We start from the raw sequence: 24,796 nt of genomic DNA, 5'->3' as shown, positions 1-24,796 counted from the left end.
ATTCCCGCGCATAGGGTATATTAGATCAGACTTATTTGCGACGACATTGTCGTCGCAAATAAGTTTAAAAATATCGTCGCAAATAATCATTAATTCCCGCGCTTGGTTTTGGTGAAATCTTGAAAAGATTATTTGCGACGACAAAGAGAAAATATCGTCGCAAATAATATGAAATTATTTGCGACGACTTTATCGTCGCAAATAAATGAAAAATGTTGTCGCAAATAATCATTTTTTCCGCGTTTAGTTTTTTGGTGAAATCTTGAAAAGATTATTTGCGACGACAAAGAGAAAAAGTCGTCGCAAATAATATGAAATTATTTGCGACGACTTTGTCGTCATAAATAAAGAGAAAATGTCGTCGCAAAAAATGGATTACCTTGGCGGCAAAATTCCGCGCCATTAAAATTTGCGCCCCAAAATTATTTACGACGACATTTAAATTATTAGCGACGACATTTAGGTTATTAGCAACGACATGGTTATTTTTTTAAACGTGGAGTAATTGCGACGACATGTCGTCGTAAATATTTTATTATTTGCGACGACATTTGTCGTCGCAAATGGCCTTTTTTGTTGTAGTTATGAACATCCACACTAATGAATTAATTCATTCATAACATTTGCTAGTTTTTTATTTCCTTTTATGGTTTTACTTGAATATCCCAAACGACTTGCAATATCTCGTCTTGCAATACATGAACTTGTTTTCTTTTTTTTTTTTAATTAATACTTTTTTTTGTGAAATATTATATTAACAAAAGGGTACTAATTAAAAATAAGAGGTAAAAATCTAAATTCATACACTATTAAGAACGAGTTAAACAATTTTCTCAAATCTTTATCATTTGCTAGCAAACATTATTGCACAATATTTACAGGGTCCAAATTAACGTGGGTAGAAAGAAAAAGTGAGATAACTTTAATAATTAACATCCCTTTTCTATGTATACAAACATATATATATACACACACACACACCATAAAGCATGAATGATTCTATGAAAAAGTGCAAATGGAAAGAAAATGATAAGCAAAACACATTGTATATATGCACGTGCCGTGCTGTCTAGAGATAGTATCATGCATGCTTGCAGTCCAAGCTAATTATTTGTGTCTCTAAGCAAAAAGTGAGGTAAATGACAACACTGATTAATTATATTCTATTTTTATTGGGACTATATGAGAGAAAGCCCTTAAAAATTAATGAATACGTTTATGTAAATAAGCACTGATTAATTAACTCTAGTTAATAAGACGTAGATGGAGTCTGAAAAAAGCATCCAAAACTAGAGTTAATTATATTGCAAGTCGTTTGGGATATTCAAGTAAAACCATAAAAGGAAATAAAAAACTAGCAAATGTTATGAATAAATTAATTCATTAGTGTGGATGTTCATATTCCTAACACCTCTCATGAATTGCATTATCTCAACTTTAATTATCATTGATATTTGGCATACCATAACCTTCTTAACCTATTAGGTCTTAATTAATTAACACTCCATTAATAATACTTTATTGTTGTAACTCATACTTTTAGCTTCTACTACTTTATAATTCTCGGCGTATATGTATAGCCTTTGGGAGCTTATATTTATGTACAACAAGTGAATGAAAGATCAGAATCTTATATTGTCTCTCATATATAATTTTCTTGCGTTTCTCTCTTTTATTCCCTTTAGTTTCTTGTAGTATACTAGACTTTGCTATTGTTTTATAACATCAACGAACTTATGAACTCAAAAGAAAGTGAGAATAAGATGGTCGTAATTTCTTAATATTATTAGAGGGCAATAAAGTTGTAGTAGGAAAATTTAAAAAAAAAAAAAAACGAGATGACATGTGACAGTAAAAGAAGAAAGAGAGTAAGAAAATGACTATCAAGAAAAGTAAGAAAATGAATGATTGAAAAAGGGCTTGCTTGCTACAGTTCAAAAAAGAAGTGACTTGCTTGTAATAAAAAAGTACAATATTTTATAGACTTTTTTGGCCGCGTCTCTGGTTTGTAGTGTCAGTTTTTTATCTTTAATTAACGTCTCACAACATTAATTGAATAAATATGTAAAATAGATAATTTTTTTATACATATTTAATAGTTAAAAATAAATACTCTTTAATAGTTATTTTTTTTTTCATTTTTTTGTTTAAGTCCTTCATTTTATTTTTCATTTTTTAATACTTTCTATGTTAAAATTTATTTATTTTTTTATTTTAGTATTTTTTATTCTTTTTTTTGTCTTAAAATTTTATTTTATTTATCGTTTTGGTTTGTTTTGCCTTAAAACTCATATCTTTCTTTATTTTGGCCCTTTCAAGTCACTCTTTTTTCATTTTACCCTGAATTTATTTTTTCATTTTATTTTTTTACCTTAAAACTTATTTATTTCTTTATTGTAGTTCATTTTTACACTTTTTTGGACAACTTTTTTTCACTTTTTTTGTCCTGAAGTTTCACTTTTTTTTTTGTTTTGATTATTTTTTTTTAAACTTATTTATTTCGCATTTTGGCCCTTTTTCTTATTTTTTGTCTTAAAACTTTATTTTTTTGTTATTTTTGCCTTAAAATTTATTTATTTCTTCATTTAAGTCTCTTTTTTTTTCTTGAATTTCATTTTTCTCATTTTGGTTTCTTTTACCCTAAAACTTGTTTATTTCTTCATTCTAGTTATTTTTTTACTTTGTTTTACTCTTGTCTTGAATTTTTTCGTTTTGATTTCTTTTGCTCTAAAACTTATTTATTTCTTCATTTTAGTCAATTTTTTATGCCTTTTTTTTTATTTTTGCGGTGAAACATTATTTTCGTTCCCTTTTTTTCTTCCCTTTGCCCTAAAACTTATCTATTTTTTTATTTTAGTCATTTTGACTATTTTTTTTTCTTCTTACCCTAAAACTTCATTATTTTTCCTTTTTTTTCTTTTTGGGAATAAAAGAGAGAAACGCAAGAAAACTACCAAATGCCTTAAAATTTTATATGTTTTAAATAATAATACAATAATTAAAACTTAACACATTAATTACTCTCCACGTGCATAGCATGTGGAGTTCAACTAGGATGACATCTGTAGACAATTTAATTAATACCTCTAAGTAGTTCTAAAAAAAAAAAAGTTACATAAAGGGTACACAAAAAAAAGTGTCTTTACGGTGGAGAAAACTAATTTACTTTATCAGTAGGAACCGTGTTTTATTATTGAATTAATTTTTTAACAGTCTGATTTATAATAAGCATACTTTTGTGTTTTCTATTGTAAACTTTTATTGTAAATCTGTATAAATTTGACTATTAAAAATGTAATCTAACGATTAAAAATAATTGATGCGTTTGAAACTCGTTCTAAAATGATTTTATTTTTTGTATGAAAATGAAAATGAAAACGTTTTCTTGATAGAAATCATTTTTAAAAATGCATTTGGTAGTTTTATCTAGATATTATTTTCAGTTTAGAAAAACCCATTAATATATATCTCTCTCTTTGCTCGAGAGAGGAGAAAATGAAAACAAAAAATAAAAAATGACTAATAATCATTTTTTATTTCTCTCTTATTTTACATTAAACCAAAAAATTATTTTTATTTTTATTTTTTATCTTTATTACGTCAAACGTTATTTTAAAAATATTTTTATTTAAAAAAAATGTAAAAAATAAAAATATGTTCAATTCTAAACACCGCCAATAATTTCTGTCTGTATAGCAATATATACTTTTCCACTGTAAATATTCCCTATACTGCGTCTCTTGTACAAGTAGTGATATTCACCATTTACTAAGAATTAGTAAACGCCAGATTTTTTTTTTAAAGAATGATTTATTTATTTAGAGCCCGTTTAATTCACTAATTTGAATTTATAATTTAAATTAAGATATAAATTTATGTAAAAAAATTTTATTGTAATAAAAAAATTGAATGTGATTATTTTTTTAAAAAAATTTATAATAAAATTTAAATCGGTGAAATTAACATAATTTTATTATTATTTTTTTATTAAAAAACTCTTATCGTTGTAATTATGACTGACGAGATATACGATAAAGTCTTTGGATGAGTTTTTCTCAGACTCCAACAACTAGGTCTTATCAACTTGTGTTAATTAATGCATTGCTTATTCACAAAAAAAAGAAAAAAAATCAATGTATTCATTAGTTTTTGAGGACTTTTTCTGATTGTCTGGATAAAAATAGAGTCCTAGTACTTTTTTACTCTTTAATTATTAGATATGTATTAAAATTTATTTATTTTATATGTTTTTTTAATTTATTATTATTTTAATTAGATTTAATTATTAAAAATTGGTACTATTAATAAAGTGAATTATTAAAAACTCCCTAATTTCAATCTATTTATCTTCCATTAAAATCACATTCTTATCGATTTAACGTACCCTATCTAGAGGCTACAGATCACTCAATATTTATATATATTATAACGTCACGTTTACAGAAAACAAAAAACAAAAACCAAAAAGAAAAAAAGAAAATCTCTTCAACAAAAAAAAAAAAAAAAGAAAACAAACGCATCTTTGTCACGTTCGTGTATTGCAACGAGACACTACAAGTCGTTTGGGATATTTAAATAAAAGGAAATAAAAAACTAGCAAATGTTATGAATAAATAATTCATTAGCGTGGATGTTCATATTCCTAATTCCCCTCATGAATTGCATTATCTCCACTTTAATTATTATTGATATTTGGCATACCATAACCTTCTTAACCTATTAGGTCTTAATTAATTAACACTCTATTAATAATACTTTATTGTTGTAACTCATACTTTTAGTTTCTACTACTTTATAATTCTTGGCCTATATGTATAGCCTTTGGGAGCTTATATTTATGTACAACAAGTGAATGAAAGATTAGAATCTTATATTGTCTCTCATATATAATTTTCTTGCGTTTCTCTCTTTTATTCCCTTTTGTTTCTTGTAGTATACTAGATTTTGCTATTGTTTTATAACATCAACGAATTTATGAACTTAAAAGGAAGTGAGAATAAGATGGTCGTAATTTCTTAATATTATTAGAGGGCAATAAAGTTGTAGCACGAAAAGAAAAAAAGAAAAAAAAACAAAACAAAAAAATGACTTGCTTGTAATAAAAAAGTACAACAATATTTTATAGACTTTCTTTGGGAGTGTTTCTTTGTTGGTAGAGTCAATTTTTTATTTTTAATTATGGTTTCCATGACATTAAATTAAATGAGGGTAAATTGCAAGAATGATCCTCAAATTTTTAAAACAAATTATAGTTTGGTTTCTAAATATTTTTTGATAAAATGAATTCTAAATTATTTAAAATGGTGTAATGTAGTCCTTTTTATCAGATGACGATAAAAAAAAATGACACAGTGCATGTGAGATATCACTTGGCTCATGTTTTGACTGAAAAGACGAAAATGTCCTTAATTACTGTTATCTTATTAAATTATTTTTTCTACCCCAATCTTCGACCAAAACCTCCTCCCCCTCCGCAGCTTCCTCGTACGACGACCGTCATTGGAGCTCAGTGAGCGATATCGATCAGGAACAGGTCAATGAGCGACTAATCAATCATGAACACAACAGATCATTCGCCGCCAAAGCTCTGCACAATTCTCTCCGAAAAGGAAATTCCCGGATTCGAAAACTGAGATACGGAAAACCTCAAAGTTGCAGAGTTGCTAAAGAAAAAGGTCAGTAATCGAGGAACAAGAAGAAGAAGAAAAAGAAGAAGAATAAAAGGCTGTGAAAGTAAGAGCTTGTCGGTGTTGATCGAAAACACCCTAAAATTAAGCCCACAACACATTTAGGAATTCACTAATGAATAAAAAAAACTGAATTTTGCTCTGTTTTTGTAAGTCGGGCTCGTCAATGACTTTGCTTGGCGAGATGATCCTCCACCACCAGAGAATCTCGGTCTCGACTCCAATAGCGGGAAGAAACACCGGTTCTGGCGGAAAAATGACGACTTCTTCCCTCTGTAGTATCAGAATGAGAAAACCCTAAGTTTGCTCAGGGAACCAAACGGCGATGGTCTCTTGCTCTAGAAGCTTCCTCTCCTGTACCGCCATGGCGATGCCGTTGCCAGCTCCATCACCATCATCCTCTTTGACTCCGCGCTCCGCTCGAATCCAAATGAGTACGAGTGTACGACCTCTTGAGAAGGAAATCTCGGGCGGCGATCTGATCCTCCGAGTGCCTATAATTACTTATCTCCGTCTCCACGCAAGGCGTGATCTCCGCAACTGTGGATGCGGATTCCATCGACGCCGCCGCCGTAGGAGCGATCGCCTTGGCGAGAGACTCCGGAGCCATGCTCCTCAAAACAGCATTGTCGAGGCTAGGGATGAGAAGAGAGAGAGAGAGAGAGAGAGAGAGAGAGAGAGATAGATAGAGAGAGAGAGAGAGAGAGAACGTGCCCTAAATCTCTGAAGGTGTGATTTTATACATAGATCACAAAAACATAGGCCACGTGATATCTCACATGCACTGTGCCGTTACTTTTTGGATGGTATTTGGTGGAAAGGACTATATTGCACCATTTTAAATACTTTAGTGTGATTTTATACATAGATCACAAAAACATAGGCCACGTGATATCTCACGTGCACTGTGCCGTTACTTTTTGGATGGTATTTGGTAGAAAGGACTATATTGCACCATTTTAAATACTTTGGGGTTCGTTTTGTCAAAAAAAAGTTTGGAGACCAAACAGTCACCTTTTAAAGAGTTTAAGGACCATTCGTGCAATTTACCCATTAAATAACTATGTAAAAATATATACAGTTTTTGATACAGATCTGATGGCTGAAAATAAATACTTTTTGATAATTATTTTTTTTCTCTTTTTTTGTTCCAGTCATTCATTTTATTTTTATTACTTTTTATTCTGAAACTTATATATTTCTTCATTTTAGTTTTTATTTTTATTTTTTGTCTTGAAATTTGTATTTTATTTATCGTTTTGGTTTGTTTTGCCTTAAAATTCATATCTTTCTTCATTTTTGCCCTTTTTAATCACTCTTTTTTTTTTATCCTGAAACTTTATTTTTTCGTTTCAGTTCTTTTTGCCCGAAAATTTATTTATTTTTTCATTTTGTTCAATTTTTTTACCTTTTTTTTGCAGTTAACTTTATTTTTGTTCCCTTTTTGTGCCATTTGCCCTAAAACTTATTGATTTCTTTATTTTAGTTATTTTTAACCTTTTTTTCTTGTTATCCTAAAACTTCATTATTTTTTATTTTTTTCTTTTGAGATTTTATATGCTTTTAATAATACTGTAATCAAAACTTAACATACGGATTACTCCCCGCGTGCATAGCACGTGGGGTTCAACTAAGATGACATCTGTAGACTATTTCATTAATACCTAATTCTTAAAAAAAAAAGTTATATAAAGAAAAATTTTGTTTGATACGAAAATTTAAATTAGAGTAATTTTAATTATAATTTTAGAATTAAAATTAAAATTTATAATTTTAAGTTTAAATTATGATTATGAAATCATAATTTAAAATTAAGGATTTGAATCACCTTGAATTAAGAGATTGTGGTTTTAAAATCATGAGTGATTTTAATTTAAAATATCACATTAAATTCTGAATTATGATTTAGAATCATCCAAACTAAACACTGATTCTGAATCATAATTCAAAATCACTATAAATAAACACTAATTCTAAACTATGATCTAAAATTATGAATCTGATGTTCATCCTCATGGAGATTTGTTATGCCTTTGGGTAGAATTTGGTATATATGATCTTGAATGGCAATTAAAAGAAAAAAAAATAAAATTACGAGTCAATAAAAAGAATTCATCAATATAATCAACGAACAAATAAGAAGAACGTGTCAAAATAAAAGAGATCATGCTTACCGTATTTAACTAGTAAACTTCAGACGACAAGACTTGAACAAATACCCTCCTGTAAGTAAACATCTAGGAAATCATCCAAAAAAAAAAAAGTAAATATCTAGGAAAGATTATAGAAAACGGTGTGTAATTTTCAATGGGCTGGTCTTGGTTGTACTTGCACATAAATATAACTTGTCAGTTGTCAGACTCGTATAGTCCCAGCACCAAAGTGATGTGTGGAAAACAATATGAGAAATTTTAATAATAACACTCATTAATAAATTATTATTAATTTTAACACTATTTTTATGTACTTTCATAATTAGTATTATTATGTCAGTAATGTGAGGATAAAATGACTTTTATGTCATTTAAGTCAAAATTATCATTTAAAAGCACTTCAAAGAAACTCTCAACTCTCTCCCGCTCATTCTCTTTCTCTCTTTCCACCCCATTTTTAGCTCTCTTTCTCTCTCTCTTTCTCTCAAGTTTGGCCTCTCTAACTACTCAATCTCTCTCTTCTCTACGCCCTCATTCCCTCATCGCGAATACTCTAATTGTGCACTAGATCGATGTTGGTACACAATTTTTTAAATTTATTTTTCGGGAGAGTTTAGTATATAGAACTCGAAAAAATAACTGGGTTGAACTTAATGTGATAAGAATTAAAAATATCATTCGTCAATTTGAGATTTTAGGTGGTTTATAACTGATATGTAAACTGACTGTAACGACCAACACGTCAAAGACATAGTTGACCTTGAGAGTCATAGTATTATCACTCATATTATTATATGTCCGATCATAATACTATGACCAGTCAGTCATAACAGTATGAGTCATTGTCTATGAGTCAAATTATAACAGCATGAGTAAAAATGGCATGTCACAGTCTGTGCATAGTATTATGACCAGCCATAGGACAATCATAGTGATATGACCGTTTGGTTATAATATTATGACTGAAATGACTCATAGTGTTATGATTGTCACACTATGACTGCCTTATGACCAACCATTACATAGTGTTATGACTGACTATTTCTAATGACTCGATGACGACTAGGAGTAATTGCATGTTGATTAACAATTATTGTTTTTGAAATTATTTAGAAATGGCTATTGGATTGAACGTCTTCATCAAGTACAATGGACATTGAGACTGTGCTTCGAGATATGTCAGTTGTGAAATAAAGGGGATATTGGTTCCCACCAATACAACTTATATTGATCTTATAGATTTGGTGAGAAATGTGCTTGGAATTCGACCACAAGGAAAAAGTTTATCCTTAAGATATGTTGTTGAAGATGGGGAAGCTCATATGAAGATATCATCTGACTATGATGTCACATTCTACCTGCAATTGAAGAAGAGAGATGTTGACTCGCTCAACAAATTGCCAATATGTGTCGATATAGTGGATGAGTCAGTGGCCGAAGCGTTGCCCCCTGAGGTAGGAGAAAACCACCACATTCTGGTGAAACCAACTAAGGTTTCATGTCATAGTGATGAAGCCGCGCAAAATATTGGTGTTGGCAATATCGACGCGGATTTGGAAATGGTATATGGATTGGACAATGAAGATGAATTCCTCATTCCTCCAGTACCATTATGGGTGGAATATGATAGAATCGATTGTGAGAACCAAGATCGTGATGAACCTAATTCTTTTGATCTAGAAATAGTGGCAGAAATAAGGGAATAAATAACGGAGGGAGTGGTGGAGTGCAATCTGTTGTTGATGGATCCAAAGTCCGATCTGATCGTGTACAATTTTTGGATGATTTTTCTGGCGGAGAAGTCATTGCTGATTATACACCAAGATTTATGCGTGTGAAGAACATTTATAACAATAAAAGGTTGTTACAGTATCATCTCCATCATGATGCCATGAACAAACACTATCAAGTTAAGGTGAAGAGGTCGAGCACTACTTTGTTGTATGTGGTATGTGTTGACGATAAATGTCAATGACAGGTTCGCGCTACTAGAATGAAGGATAGTGAGTTGTTTGTTGTCAAACGGTATGATGAAGTACAACTTGCTCTATTGAAATTGTTCAAGGGCACCATCACCAAGCTAGTAGTTGGATGATGGGGGAATGCGTGAAAGTAAAATTCGTGGATCTGACTAGCACTTCATATCGACCTCGTGAAGTTATGAGGGACATGCATGGTGAATTTGGAGTGTCATTCAATTATCTCAAAGTTTGGAGGAGAAAGGAAGCAACCCTATATAGCCTCCGTGGTGATGATGCATAATCATATCAAGGTAACTAAATTTCTGAAATTGCTTATTATACAATGAAATTTGACTATGCCTATGAGTTTAACATGCAACATGTTTAATTGGCAGTCCTACCTTTATGAGGTGAAATAGTGATGAAGAAAAATCCTGGATCAGACATTCACATTGAGACATATGCAGAGGATGGATTAAAATACTTCTACATGTGCTTAGCTGCATCAAAACAGGGTTGGCCTCATTGTCGTCCTATAATTGTGGTTGATGTTTTAGCCTTGAAGGCTAGGTATGGTGGAACATTACTTGCAGCATGTGGCCATGACGCAGACGGCTTAATATTTCTAATTGTTTTTTGTATCGGTGACTCGGAAAACAATGATTCATGGGAATGGTTCTTCACCAAGTTAAGGGAATCAATAGGCATGTGAGATGAGCTTGCTATTGTGGCTTATACGCATAAGAGTATTGAATATGCAGTAAAAAAGGTGTACCCAAAAGCTGATTTTGGGATATGAGTTCAACACTTAGCTAGAAACTTGAAAGCGAAGTTCAAAAGTTTTAATGACATTATGAAGGCGTATTTTGACGGTGCTTCGAGGACATATCTTAGAAGCAAGTTTTTCCGTCAGATGGGATTCATCGAAAAGGGTAACCCCGCCATACACCGTTACCTTATGGATGCAGATATTGTAAAATGGTCGCGCGCATTCTTCAATGGATGGCGGTACGCAATAATGACAACCAACATTGCTTAGTCATTGAATAATGTGCATCAGAAAGCCAGGTTAATGCCTGTAGGTTACTTGGTCGAATGGTTAAGAGAGCTCTTACAGAGATGATTCGTGAGAGACGCAAAGCCGCCCTTAAACTTGATTCCACCCTATCTCCGAAAGCAGATAAACGTGTTCATGAGGCATTTTCTATGGGTATACCTTTAACGGTGAGTTAGTAATGATAATACTGACTATTTGAAGTTATTTATTTACTTGCCAAGTAAACATATACCAAGATTTTTCATCCCAAGTAAGAGCAGCTGATCAATTTGAGTACTCTGTCACCAACTAATCTACTAAGACCTGGATTGTGTCCATGAGAGAGAGGATATGTACCTACAGACAATTTTAGGTGGACCAATTGCCTTATCCCCATGTTATGGCTGTGTGTAATTGACGACACATGAGTCCGGACAATTATTGCTCCAAGTACTACACGAAAAAAGAAATTTTTGCAACCTATCAAGGAGTTGTTAATCCTATTGGAAGCTCAGATGGATGGGATGTTGACGAAAAAATGAGGAACCGAGTTGTGAACCCTCCTAAAATAAAGCATCGGGACACAACCGTAAAACCTGCATGAATCCAGTGCCACTCCACCCAGGCTCATCAGTGAGCTTAAAAAGTTTTTAGTGCCTCTTTTATGTGTGTTTCATTTAATTAAACTTACATGTTGTATCTAGTAATAAGATATTAATTTGATTTATTTCTGCATTACAAAGAATCATGTGAGGCTATACAAAGAATCATGTGAGGCTATATATACAATCATTCCAGTGTTATACATAGTTACAAACATTATAAAGAATCATGTGAGGCTATACATTGCATAAAAAAATCAAGTTAAAGCCTCACTTTCATATCCTTCTTTTCAAAAAATGAAGTTAGAATTATCTTCTCAAAAAATCAAGCATTCTTTACATAGGCTAAGCATCCCATGCATCGTCTTTTTCAATATCGCTTTCACAATGCTCTTTTTCTTTTCATAATGCATGGCACCACATGTGATATGTGAAGGACTCACGGTAGAATGGCATGCATTCTTGTGTAGCCCAATTCTCTAAGGCTTTGCCTTCCACCAAGCAATGTGCATAGATAATGGTGAACATGCTGCAATCCCCACTACAAAAAAGCAAGCAGAGATCAATATAAACTTATGTTAGTCTTATGAGGCATACAGTCACATAACATTACAAAAAAAAAAAAAAAAAAAAAAAAAAAAAAAAAAAAAAAAAACAATACCATAACAAAGAAAAGAAATGACTAACTCGTTGTTTTGACGTGGACAATCCATGATGGTAACTAGAATTAGATCCAGTTTATTGCCAATTCGGGACTTAGAGTCAAACAACCCGACTTGATCGCAGATAAATGGCAACATATTGGACACACACTCCACTTCATCCATAAGGAGCTCATTGTGTGTTCCTGTAGATGCCATCGAGTCGTACAACTTGATGGTTTAATTATTAAGGTCGAGGACGAAAAGAATCCAATATTTCATTCTTGGTATATTCATAGGAATTAATACCATATCGACCTCAAACCAGGACTAACTGCAGCGAATCATACCACCAAATATGTACTTACTAATATTTTGCACCTTTGTCCAGTCATATTTGGCTTCTTCTTTCTTCAACTATGGCCATGCATATCTGATTGTGGAGTCAAATAGATTGTTGGTAGTGGTGAAGTGTTTGTATGTAATTTCAGGGTAGTGCTTGCACATCTTTCTCAAATAATAGAATGCAACATCTATGTGTTGTGTATTACAACAAGATACATAATATAAGCAACACTCAATATGATCAGCAACTACAAATTGAACTGAGTCAGGTAACTTACATCATCCCACAACCATATTGCCATAGTTACGAACTCGTAGAACCATGACTTCTGCATTACACGCATTATGCCCATGTTATACCCGACGTCCCACTTGTCCAATCGGCTCGTGTAATGGGAAGGATAGTTCCTAAAATCAATCACATCACCGGCCACATATTCAATATAGATGAATGAAATGAAATACCTCAAAGATCACTATAATGGACTTACCTGGGACCAACTCTTTTAAGCAAGCCATTTTTAAGCCACTCCCTGAATACCACCAATGTTCTTGTTGCGGGGGCTTCTGAAATGTATTCAGGAAGAGCCGAAATCCTGACCTTCTTCATCGGCCCAGCCATCCTTCTCATAACATCGCCCTTGTTAGGGCTCAATTTGATAAGATGACCAAAAATGGTAAAAAAAAACAATAAATACAAAAAAAAAAAGCAAACAAAGTTGTTAACCAAAGTACTACGACTGACACACTAAGAGTCTGACCATTGTGTGGTCATAGTATTATGACCGACGGTCATAATTATAAGACTGCCCATCATGAGGCTCACCATAGTTTTATGACTGATGGTCGGTTATAAGACAGTCACATAGTGCAGTCACAGTACTATCACCGACTGTCATAATGATATGACCGCAGGCTCATCAGTCAGGCAGTCACACTATGAGCCCACATGCCTAATGGGCGGTCATAGAATTATGACCGACGATCATAGTACTATGACCACACGTTGTGCCTGTCTTGTGACTGGTCATAATACAATTATCGACCGGTTATAATGATATGACCGACCATCAAGCAGAGTCACAAACCAAATAAGGAGCATAATGACAATAAAAAATTTAAAATAACTGACCTTATCTGCTTTTATCTCTTCCTCCAAAGCCTTTTTTTTCTTCTAACATGACAAAATGGTATAAGAAAAAAACACAATAAATACCTAAGAAAAATAAATAAATAAACAAGAAAAGCCAACAAAGTTTTCACCTTTGTCTCAGAATCCGCCATTAACCTCATATGTTTCGTGGTTGATTTCTCTGGCAAAGAATGTTAGGAGAGTGAGGTTTCCCTAGTTCGAAGGTTCATGGGTTAGGTGTTGATTTCTCCGGTGAAGGATCGTGGGTTTTCGTCGCGTGATTCTAGGTTCGTGGGTTCTCGCTGCGTGGGTGCTCGCTGTTGGGGGTTCTCGCTATCGTGGGTTCGTCTGTGCTCAAGGTGGTAGACAGTGGTGGTCTTTGGGGTTTTTTGGTCTCTGTGCACACCTGTGTTCTTTCCCCTCATCCTCTCTCTACTTTGAATATCTGAATTTTATAAGGTTTCAAAATATATTTAAGGCTTCAAAAATGCAATTGGGCACAATTGTCATTTTAACTTCAGTAAAAACAACATGATTTCACTTTTACTGACATGGTAATGCTAATTGTGAAAGTACACAAAAGTGGTGCTAAAATTAATAATAATTTATTTATGAGTATTATTATTGAAATTTACCCGAACAATAGTTGTTATGTGTGATAGAAGAGAGGACAATTTTTAAAAATATTTCTTAAAATGGAGGTTTTTTTATTATTATTCTTTAACATTAGTCTATATATTTTTACTTTTTAAATTAGTGTCATTATTTTAAAAATATATATTTTTAATAAGTTAAGGGCCCGTTCAGTTCGCTGATTCGAGTTTTTAATTCGAGTTAAGATGTGATTTTATGTGAGAGTTTTTTACTGTAGTAAAAAAGTTAGATGTGACTGATTCTGAGAACTTTTTACTGTAGCAAAACTCGAATTCTAAATTCGAATCGGTGAAATGAACGGGACCTAAGTATTTGAAAAGGTAGAACATGTAATCTTTTTTAGAAGAAAAATCTCTCGTTAACATAAATCAATTAGTAGGATCCAAAGAAAATTCAAACAAAAAATTATTTCCCTAATAACAGAAATCAAATACGTCAATGATAAAAAAGATACAATAATAATAAAAAATTTATTAATAAAAACCCGAATTAAGTACCTAACAGGGGAAAAAAAGAGAAATCAATTATTGGGGTCCGGGTCCATCAATCATGCAAATAAACAACCTTTTGCATTTTCTTTTTTTTTTGCTAATCAACCTTTTGCATTTTTTTTTTTTTTGCTAATCAACCTTTTGCATTTAAACCAGACAAATCTTACAACATTTTCACCGAGTAATTGTGATATGTTTTTGGCTTAACAGTACTCTCTAGAGAAAATTATTTTCAGTTTTTTTCTTCACATTTGACAACGTAATAATCATGAGCGCCGTGTGAAAAGATGAAACGTGAGGAACACACACACAAACATATTAGTCACCAGAGGCTATTGACAACTTTTTTATTTTCTTTCATAGAGATATTATCATTATTTTAATGAAAATGCATATTCATTTATATATGGTAAAGGGGTTGTGGAAGAACGTCGTTTTATAGAGTTGGTGATTCTAGTTTTTTTTTTTTTTTAAATAAAAAATTGTATTTTGTGTTCAAATGGAAGGCATTTTTCTAATATATATATTTTTAAAAATTATATGATGCATTTATTTTTAAAAAAAAACTTTATCTTTATTTAAATAAGAATCTTTCATTAAATGTAATATTCAGGTTTGATTTAATTTTTGTGTTCAAAATCAAATTATAATTTTATTTTGAAGACTTTCTTATTGTGATGTTTTATTTTTTTATTTTTATTTTTTTCATTGTATATGGATATAAGCATCTTTATATGTGTGTTCGCAGATAGTTTTATAGATAGATAAATAGGTAGATATTTTTAGATTTAAAGTGCTTAAAATATAGTTTCTGTAGATAACTTTGAAAGGGTACAATCTTGCGTGAGTGTTGAAACTTTGGGCTCGTTCATTTGCATCAAAACTAAAAAAAAAGTTTAAATTCAGGTTATAATTTTATTTAAGTTCATGTTATTTTATAAAATTTGAATTTAAATTTGAGTTTTAACTCGAGTTTGGAGTTAAAATCTAAGTTCAAGTTACCCATTCAACTCAAATTCTTAAACTCAAACTCTTAGGACCCGTTTAGTTCGTTGATTCGAGTTGGGATGTGACTTTATGTGAGAGCTTTTTACTGTAGCAAAAAAGTTAGATGTGACTGTTTTTGAGAGCTTTTTACTGTAGTAAAACTCAAATTCTAAACTCAAATTGGTGAAATGAACATTATTTTTTCTATTCTTAAAAACGTCATAACTTTTTCGTTTTAATTCCGATTGAGATGATTTTTTTTCTATGCGTTTACAACGAAGAGACAAATAAAACCTCACTCATATATCCTATTAAAATTTTCCATTACCATTGAGTTTTCTTTAAAATACTATCCAAATGTAAATTTAAGTTTTGACCTATCCAAACACAAATTCAAATAGATTCTCAATTCAAACCATAACTCAAAATGTGTACATCTAAACACAAACTCAATTTAGAGTCTTAATTCAAACCATATTCAAATACATTTTAACTCAAATCAAGATATGAACTTAAGTTATCATAACTTAAAAAATGCAAATTAACAAACCCTTGTTTCTAGCATGTATTTGATGGACCTTATTTTAATATTTACTCCTGATGAAGACTTCCAGATGCAATCACCAGCAATCACTTGTCGATTTCTTCTTGTTCTTTTTGGTTCTGCAGAATGGCGAAGACTACTGGGTTTTGAGTGCATCAAGATTAATTTTTTTTAGGTCTTTAAGCAGGGTAATTTAGTCTTTTCATTGAAAAGGAAACACATTTAAAGGACACGTGGATGAAATCGTTTAAAAATTAACATAATTTAAGGAAAAGGTTTCAGCCGTGTTTGGAATTAATTCCGTTTTTATTTTTCACGTTTTTAAAAAAAAATGAAAATATTTTTAAAATGACGTTCGGCACAATAAAGATAAAAAATAAAAATAAAAAGGATTTTTTAATTTAGTGTAAAATGAGAGAAAAATGAAAAATGATTTTTAGTCATTTTTTATTTTTTATTTTCGTTTTTTCATTCTCGAGCAAAGAGAAAGAGATAGAGATATTAATAAATTTTTTTATACTAAAAATAATTTTTTAATAAAACTACTAAATATATTTTTAAAAATAATTTTTATCTGAGATTGAAAATATTTTTATTTTTATTTTTATACAAAAAATAAAATTATTTTAAAATAAATTTTAAACGCACCTTTTATTTTACCCAAATTCAAAGAATAAGAACTAAATTATCACTTAATAGATAATTTAAGGACCATAAGTGTCAATAATTAAAAAATATGTCCGTATTAAGTTGGCATCTACATCCTCCCTCATCACATACGTACTAATCATTCCATTCGGAACTTTTTACAGCATAACTGTCTTAATTAGATAAACATTTTTTCAACAACGTCTCAAAATTATTCAGAGCTTGTTTAATTTATGGATTAAAATTATAAAATTAAAATTTTTTTTTATGTATATTTTTTATAAAAAAAAATATTATAATAAATTATAAATTATGATTTAAATTAAAGAATAAATTCTCTAACTAAACGAATCTTCTGACTAAACGGGCTCTTACGTATTCGTCTCCTTTTTCCCTCTTTAAAAGACGCTTCTCAAAATTTGGTGAGCCAGAGTCAAGTCGGTGGAGTAGTTTAGTGGGTTACCGAAAACATTGAGAAAAGTCACGCTCCCAACAGTTGTACATAAACCTCAAGCCTATAAATGCTTCTAAGCATTAAAAAGAAAAGAAACTAAAAGCAAAACTCGTTTCATCCATGGCTTCCAAGCAGAGTCTCTTCTTCTTTTCCCTTTTATTCCTCCAACAACTCCGCTTCTCAGCATCCCAATCCACGGTGAAAGCCGCGTATTGGTATTCGGAGCTCGAGTTCTCCGCCGACGATATAGACTCCTCTCTCTTCACCGTCCTCTACTGTTCTTTCGCCAAACTCAACAGTGAAACCTTCCAAGTCTACATTCCTCCTCAACTTACTCAAAAGTTCGCCACCTTCACCTCAACGGTTAAACGTAAAAACCCCTCCGTAAAGACCCTCCTCTCCATCGGCGGCGGCCGTGCCAACAAGGCCGACTACATCGCCATGGCGAGCGACTGGAACCGCCGCCAGGCTTTTATCCAGTCGTCGATAAGGCTGGCGAGGGACAACAACTTCCATGGCCTCGACCTCGACTGGGAGTACCCGGCCGACGAGACGCAGATGACCCAATTCGGCTACCTCGTCGACGAGTGGCGAACGGCCGTCGCCGACGAGGCGAGCGACACCGGCCGCTCGCGGCTGCTCCTCGCCGCGGCGGTCTTCTACTCCCCGGACTATTACTCCGTCCCCTACGTCGTCCCGGCGCTTGCGAGAAGCTTGGATTGGATAAACGTAATGGCTTATGATTTCTACACTCCCGCATCAGTTTCATCTCCGAGTTTGACGAAGCCACCGGCTGCATTGTACAAAGATCCGACGGAAAGATACGGCGGCGATGCCGGGGTTTCGTCGTGGATTGGGGAGGGTTTTCCCGCGAAAAAGATTGTTCTGGGGCTTCCTTTCTATGGCTATGCTTGGCGTCTTGTGGATGCAAACAGGAACGGACTTTACGCGCCGGCTAATGGACCGGCTTTGTCCGGAGATTCGGCAATGGGCTACACGGAAATCAGGGAGTTCATAGCCGATCATCAGAATGACGGGAAAGCGGTGTTTAATGGGGCGGTTGTGGCGGACTATTGCTATGGTGGGACGACGTGGATTGGGTATGATGATGTGCAGAGTATTTCAGGAAAGGTTTCTTATGCTAAGGACAAGGGATTGCTTGGTTACTTTGGTTGGCACATTGGTGCCGACGCCGATATGGTCCTGTCTCGAGAAGGTTAGTTTAGATATTCACATTGATTTGGCATTTTTTTTGGGTAAAATAATAAAATACCATTGGAACATAAAATCCACGAACAAATTGACCAAATACTTGCATTTACCCATTGCCACGTATATATCCCTCACTAATTTGCTAGAAAGCAAATCCTATTATGGCTAAATCTCCACCCTCTTCAAATAAAACATTATACATAATAACACACAAAACCGACAAACAAATCGTACCAAAGACTTGCAATTTACACAATAGCGCATATGCGTCACTAATAGAACTTGGCATTGATTACTGGCTTTATAATTGTATGCACAGGGCCTTTGATTTATACTTTAAATATGCGAACATCACAAGTTGCATTTTGGGGTCTATTTATTACTAATCCAAGATAGGATTAAAAAAAAAAACAGAGAGAAAGATAGGCATTATCATAATAAAAGATTAATTATTAAACTCTACTGACTAAGATGATATTTGAGTTGTTACTTTTTATCTATAACTCATTAAACTATTATGACATTAGTTGTTGTTACTTTTTATTTGAGTTGCTAGTTGAACCACGTACTACAATTATTGGGGTCCGGGTCCAACAATGATGCAGATCCAAGTTGTTGTTACTTTTTATAAATTTAATTTAATATTAAAATATGTGATCTCCTTAGAAGCTAATTGGAGCAAGAAAAATTTTAAAAATCAAATAAAGAAGAATTAAAATTATTCGGGAGTTTTTTATCCAAAAAAATTAAATAAGAACATATTTAAAAGGAATTGTTTTAATTAAAAGAATGAGAGAAAGGAAAAATTAGAAATACAAAAAGTTAAATAATAAGAAATAAAAATAAAAGAGTAAAAAAGTGAGACTGGCATAAAATAAAAGAATAAAAAGGAGATTTTGACATCTGGTCAAAAGAGAAGTAATTTTTTTTTAGTTCTTTTATATATGTTTAGATATAAACTAGTTGTTGTGCACCTGCATCACAGCGCGATTAACACATTCTAGTGATGACATTGTGTCGTAGATCACTAAACTATGGTAATCTTCAGCGATGACATTATGATGTCACCGTTAATAGAGCATCTCTAATGCAATACTAATAATTAAGTGTATCTATTATTCTTCATTTGAGCATTTAGGTAGAAAAATTACTCTCTGATGCATATTATTCTTAGTGCCAAATTTAGCATATGTTTTACTTCGTGCGTGCTAAATTTACTACAAACTATTGCATATTTCAATTTTTGGCATTTGATTTTTATTGGTTTATATGTTGATTTTTTTCCTTTTTAATTAATACAACATTGGCATTTTGTATTACTTTAAAATTATAAGTTTATTTTAACATTTTTAAAATTTTAATATTTATGACAAAATAAAAAAAGTATTATGCCCTGAAGCATAAATGAAAATAACACATTAAATATGTTATTTTCACATTTTAAAGGCATTGGCGTTATAATATATAGTGGAGATTTTCTACATGAGAATAATACAAAAGAAAATGATCAAAATTACTATTATTTATGAAATACTTTTGGGTGACTCTATTTACATACACCTTCATTAAATACACACCTCATAAATTTATGAAATTATTAAACTTACTTAAACACCCATGTTATTTTAAAATTATCCATAACTATTTCCATAAGATTAATGCTTCTTTATCACTTCATACACAAATCAAAAAGTAATTAATTAACGTATGAAAAATAGAAATAAATAAATAAGAAAAAGGACAAAATAAAAAAAATTCGTCCATAAATCATGCACCACGCATATATATATAGAGTATGAAAAATAATAAAGAAACGTTAACAATGCGTCCTGTTTGGAATAATAATTAAGGTAACAAATTAAAAATGAAGTACTATAATTAGTGAAAAACATAAACTCGACATGGAAAAAAAAAGTAAAAGAATAATTGTTCTATGAAAAATAACAAAGGAAATTTAATATTTTTCAATCAAAATTTTTAAATAGCCATTAAAAGGTGAAAGTTATGGTTTTGTTATAGATTTCAAAATAGCAGAAGTTTATGATATGGGAATATAGTGTGTGGGCATGTTAAGAGAGAAAAAATCTATCATTAATTTGTAATTATGTCTATGAAATTGTCCTTTTCGCCAGTTTATTCGAAGTTATTTTCTTAATAAAAAGCTTTAGGGGTTACGCTAAAAATTAAATGGGGTGTGCGAATATAACTGCCCAATACCTTTATATTAATATTGTAAAGAGAATATTATTACCCTGTTTAAGAAAATGTTCTGAAAGATCCCTTTTAATGAGTGCTTGTTTATTGATCGCTCTTTTAATTGAAGTTATTAATCATGTGACGATAATTCAAAAGGATAAATAGAGTGTATTTTTTCAAAAGGGAACTTTAAATAATGATTTTAAAGAGAGATTATTTGAATTGTGTGACTTGAAGTTCAAGCAATCATTTTAAAATATCTCCAAGTTCTTGTGGAGTGTAGGATGGAGAGATTGATAATTTTAGTTTAACATGTTTGCACTTTTTTTGTTTTTTTTTGTTTTTTGCCTCCATGTTCTGATCTTCAATAATTAATTTTGACATAGCTTCACGCGCTTGGGGAGACGTAGAATGGAGATCGACGAGCTACTGGAACACACATCTTTCAATTGTGGGACTTGATTAATGGACTATCCATAAGATTTTCTATATTACATGGGACTTGTGTATGTTCATTCAAGCATGAAAGTAGAATAAAATGAGGCAAATATTTCCTCATAACACTAATATATTTATCACATATCAATTACTCAAAGTATTTATGTTAGTTGTTAAGATTTTTTTCTGCAGTAGTTAATTATTTGTTTTTGAAAACATAGGAAGAGAATAAAGAGAATTGAGAATTAGAATGTCTCTGAATTGTGTATGATCAATAGTATAAGAGGATCTTCATTATGGGAGAGAGATTAATCAACTATCACAATCCCATAATTAAGGGATGAGAATGTCCAATGATCAATAAGGGATAGAAATCCCAACGTTAACACCCTCCCTGAAACTCAAAGTTCATAGAAGTCAACCTGAGTTTGGGAATTGAGTTATCAAATCGTCAAGAAAACAAAGGGTTGGTGAAGCAACCGACATAACCACAATAGTTCAGAAGTAGAAACGACAAGAGGACAATATTCGACTTTAGTACTGGAATAAGAAACTACTGCTTGTCTCTTAATTACTTATCCAAGAAATCAAAGAGTTGCCTAAGAAGAAGCATGAAGATCAGTGTAAGCATGAAGATCAAATGATGAATGTGTAGAGTAGCGAAGACCATGGAAGCGTGTGCCTTTACCATATCGAAAATAAGAAGAACGACACCATAATGACATGTTCGTGGTGAAGCCATGAATTGGCTTACTTATGAACTGCATATGATATGTGGACAAGTAACAGTGAGGTAGACAATACTCCTAACAAGTTATCTGTAGAGAGTCGCATATCCAGGAGGAGGTTGCATATAAACTTACTTGCCGAGATCACCTTTCAGAAAAGCATTCTTGACTTCAATCTGAAAAAGTTTCCACTCTCATATAACAGAAAGAGTAATGCGAGTGCGAACTGTGAATAGACAAGCTACTGGGGCAAATGTTTCCTTATAGTCAATGCCATATTCTTGTGTGAAACCTCTAACAACAAGACGAGAAGAAACAAGTCTTGATCATGTAAACCCATTTACAATCCACTACAGATTTTTCAGGTGGTACGTCAACTAGGATATATACGTATGTGCTTTAATGACACTATTTCTAACAATTTTAACTATTAATAAAGATTTATTTATTTTTTATAATGTACTCTTTATGTTCACATTAATTAAATGTATAATAAACAAACTAGAAGTCTAAGACTGTCATTCTAAGCTTTTAGATCGTGCATGTAATGAGAATAACATGTAGAAGACAGGAATATAAAGATGAGAGTCTAAACAACATGATCTACAATTGAAGAAATAAAGCTGGTCAACTTTATTCATGTTAAGGCTTGTCATGGTGGTCGGAGGTGGGACTTCATGGGTAGAGACATTGATATAGTTCCTAGTGGTAGAATCTATATTGGATCGTAATAAAGTCGACTTGTTTATTTAATAATTTCGTCCGAATAAAACAATTCATTTTTGATGAATTATATATGATCATCTTAATCGTGAAATAAATATATTTGACATGTATCTTTTAATGTACCTAAGGAATACATCCTGATATTATGTAAATATATGCTTATCGGTATGTTGGGGATATGAGTTTGTGTGCATACACAATTTCCCTTGTGGTACATATTCTGGAGTTTTCATACATGTCACTAGAGTATTGCACTCATATCTATTGACAATCCTACAAAGCATGCATGTCCTTTCATGATAATTTCTTGTAAGTAGTGGAATTGGATGGTTCAAAATTTACTAGAGGGTGAGGCGATCGCGAAGAGGAGATTCAATTCAGAAGATAGAAGCTTGCGGAGGAAGCTACACTTGGAGTTTAAATCCCACATTTTAAGGGTTAATTTCAATGATAATTCCCCTAGATTAGAACGGGATAAATCCCAAAAAGAAATATAGATAATTCCTATTTTTTATTATATAGAGATTGTATTTATCTCTAAAGAGGGCTATATATTAGGAGTAATGCTCTAGAAAAGCCATGAGTCTCATCCTGAGTATTAAACATTAGAGCATGTAATTTTTTTTTTTCCCTCCACAATAAAAAGGCCAAACACCTCCAGAGTGGATATAGCTCTCAATTTACAGGTGAACCTCTAAATTCTCTTGCATTCATTTACTTATTCTACATTTTATTCCTTTCTTTATATTAATTGTTTCATCAATTCCGTGTCGAGCTAAGAGTTTTCAGAAGTTATATTGTTAAGTTATGAAAATTCACCGTCAATTTTAATGTCCAGGATCAAAATTTTCAAAAATAAAAAATAAAAAATAAAAAAGAGAGTTCAACGGGTAATATGTCAAAATTTATGAACCACTGTGCTCAAAGTTCATGCACTAAACGCACTAATAGTCCTAAAAGCGAATACAAGAAATGGTATTTTGCACCATTTATAGACGCCTTCCAAAGTAAGGAGAAGGAAGAGGAAGAACAAGTTATCCTAATCCTAATATGGATTTTCAATGTGTTGAGTAAAAATATTTATTAACATTGAAATAATATTTCACACACAACATAATTTTATTTATATTAGGATTTAATTAGCATAGAAGTTTATTATTTTTAGTTCAATCCATTCAAAATGAAAAGAATAACCTCTTAATTACAATCCCTTAGTACATGGAAAAACCTTTTGATTCCAATTAAAACAGTAAATTCTATTTTTTTTTTTGTGAATTTAGAAAATTTGGATTGATTTAAAATTGCGGTTGAACTCGGTTAATTTAGCCCAGTTGTCTACATACCCCATTAAGGGATCAAGCCACTTACAGTTCGAATTTGAAATTTGAATTTGTGTTTGGATAATTTCATTTTAAATTTAGAATTTGTATTCAGATAATTCCTAGATAATTCCTAGGCATACGACCGTCTGAGGAATCAAAACAACTTTAAAAATTTGACTTGAAATTTAGATAATTCATCGGTATATGACCATGTGAGTAATTAAAAGGTCTTTTTGAAATTTGATTTAAGATTTGAGTTTGGATAATTCCTATGTTGAATTTAGTTTGGAATTTATTGTAATTTCATATTTGGATTTGAATAATTCCTCGGTATATGACCGTATGAGGAAAAAAAGAATTTTTAAAATTTTGACTTGAGATTTAAGTTTAAGTAATTCTAATTTGAAATTTAATTTGAATTTGAAAATTGTGGTTGCAATGGGGAATGATAATGGAATAGAATAAAAATGAAAGATGATTGATTTGTTTTGTTTTACTTTTACAAATACAATGGAATGGAATATAAATATTTTCACGTTAACAAAATTACCCCTCATGTTAATATAACTAATATCTTATATATTAATATAATCATTAATAACTAATATTATATATATAATTATAATTATAGTTATATAATTATTTATTATTATAATACAATTATAATATATCATATAAAATGATATATAATATAATAAAATAACTATATTGTGATTAATTTATATAATAATGTTACAACAATATTATATTATACCACTAGAAATATAGTATAATTATAAAATATAATATAATATAACATATTATAATTATAATATATACTATAGTATATTATCATTTCT

General features: G+C 31.5%; 1 protein-coding gene across 1 annotated transcript; it reads left to right on the top strand.

The window, feature by feature from the left end:
* Window positions 1-17,333: 17,333 nt before the first annotated feature.
* LOC21405761 (chitotriosidase-1) lies at window positions 17,334-21,394 on the top strand. Its single transcript, XM_010104805.2, is given in 3 exon segments — window positions 17,334-18,551; window positions 21,130-21,144; window positions 21,147-21,394. Coding segments are annotated over 3 exon segments (1,170 nt in total). The 5' UTR covers window positions 17,334-17,455; the 3' UTR covers window positions 21,206-21,394.
* The last annotated feature ends 3,402 nt before the right edge of the window (window positions 21,395-24,796 follow it).

The sequence above is a fragment of the Morus notabilis genome, unplaced genomic scaffold, assembly GCF_000414095.1.
Source record: "Morus notabilis unplaced genomic scaffold, ASM41409v2 Scaffold277, whole genome shotgun sequence".
In the NCBI taxonomy this organism is placed as follows: domain Eukaryota; kingdom Viridiplantae; phylum Streptophyta; class Magnoliopsida; order Rosales; family Moraceae; genus Morus; species Morus notabilis.
Note: the sequence above shows the minus strand (reverse complement) of the source record. Positions and strands in the feature narration are given on the sequence as shown.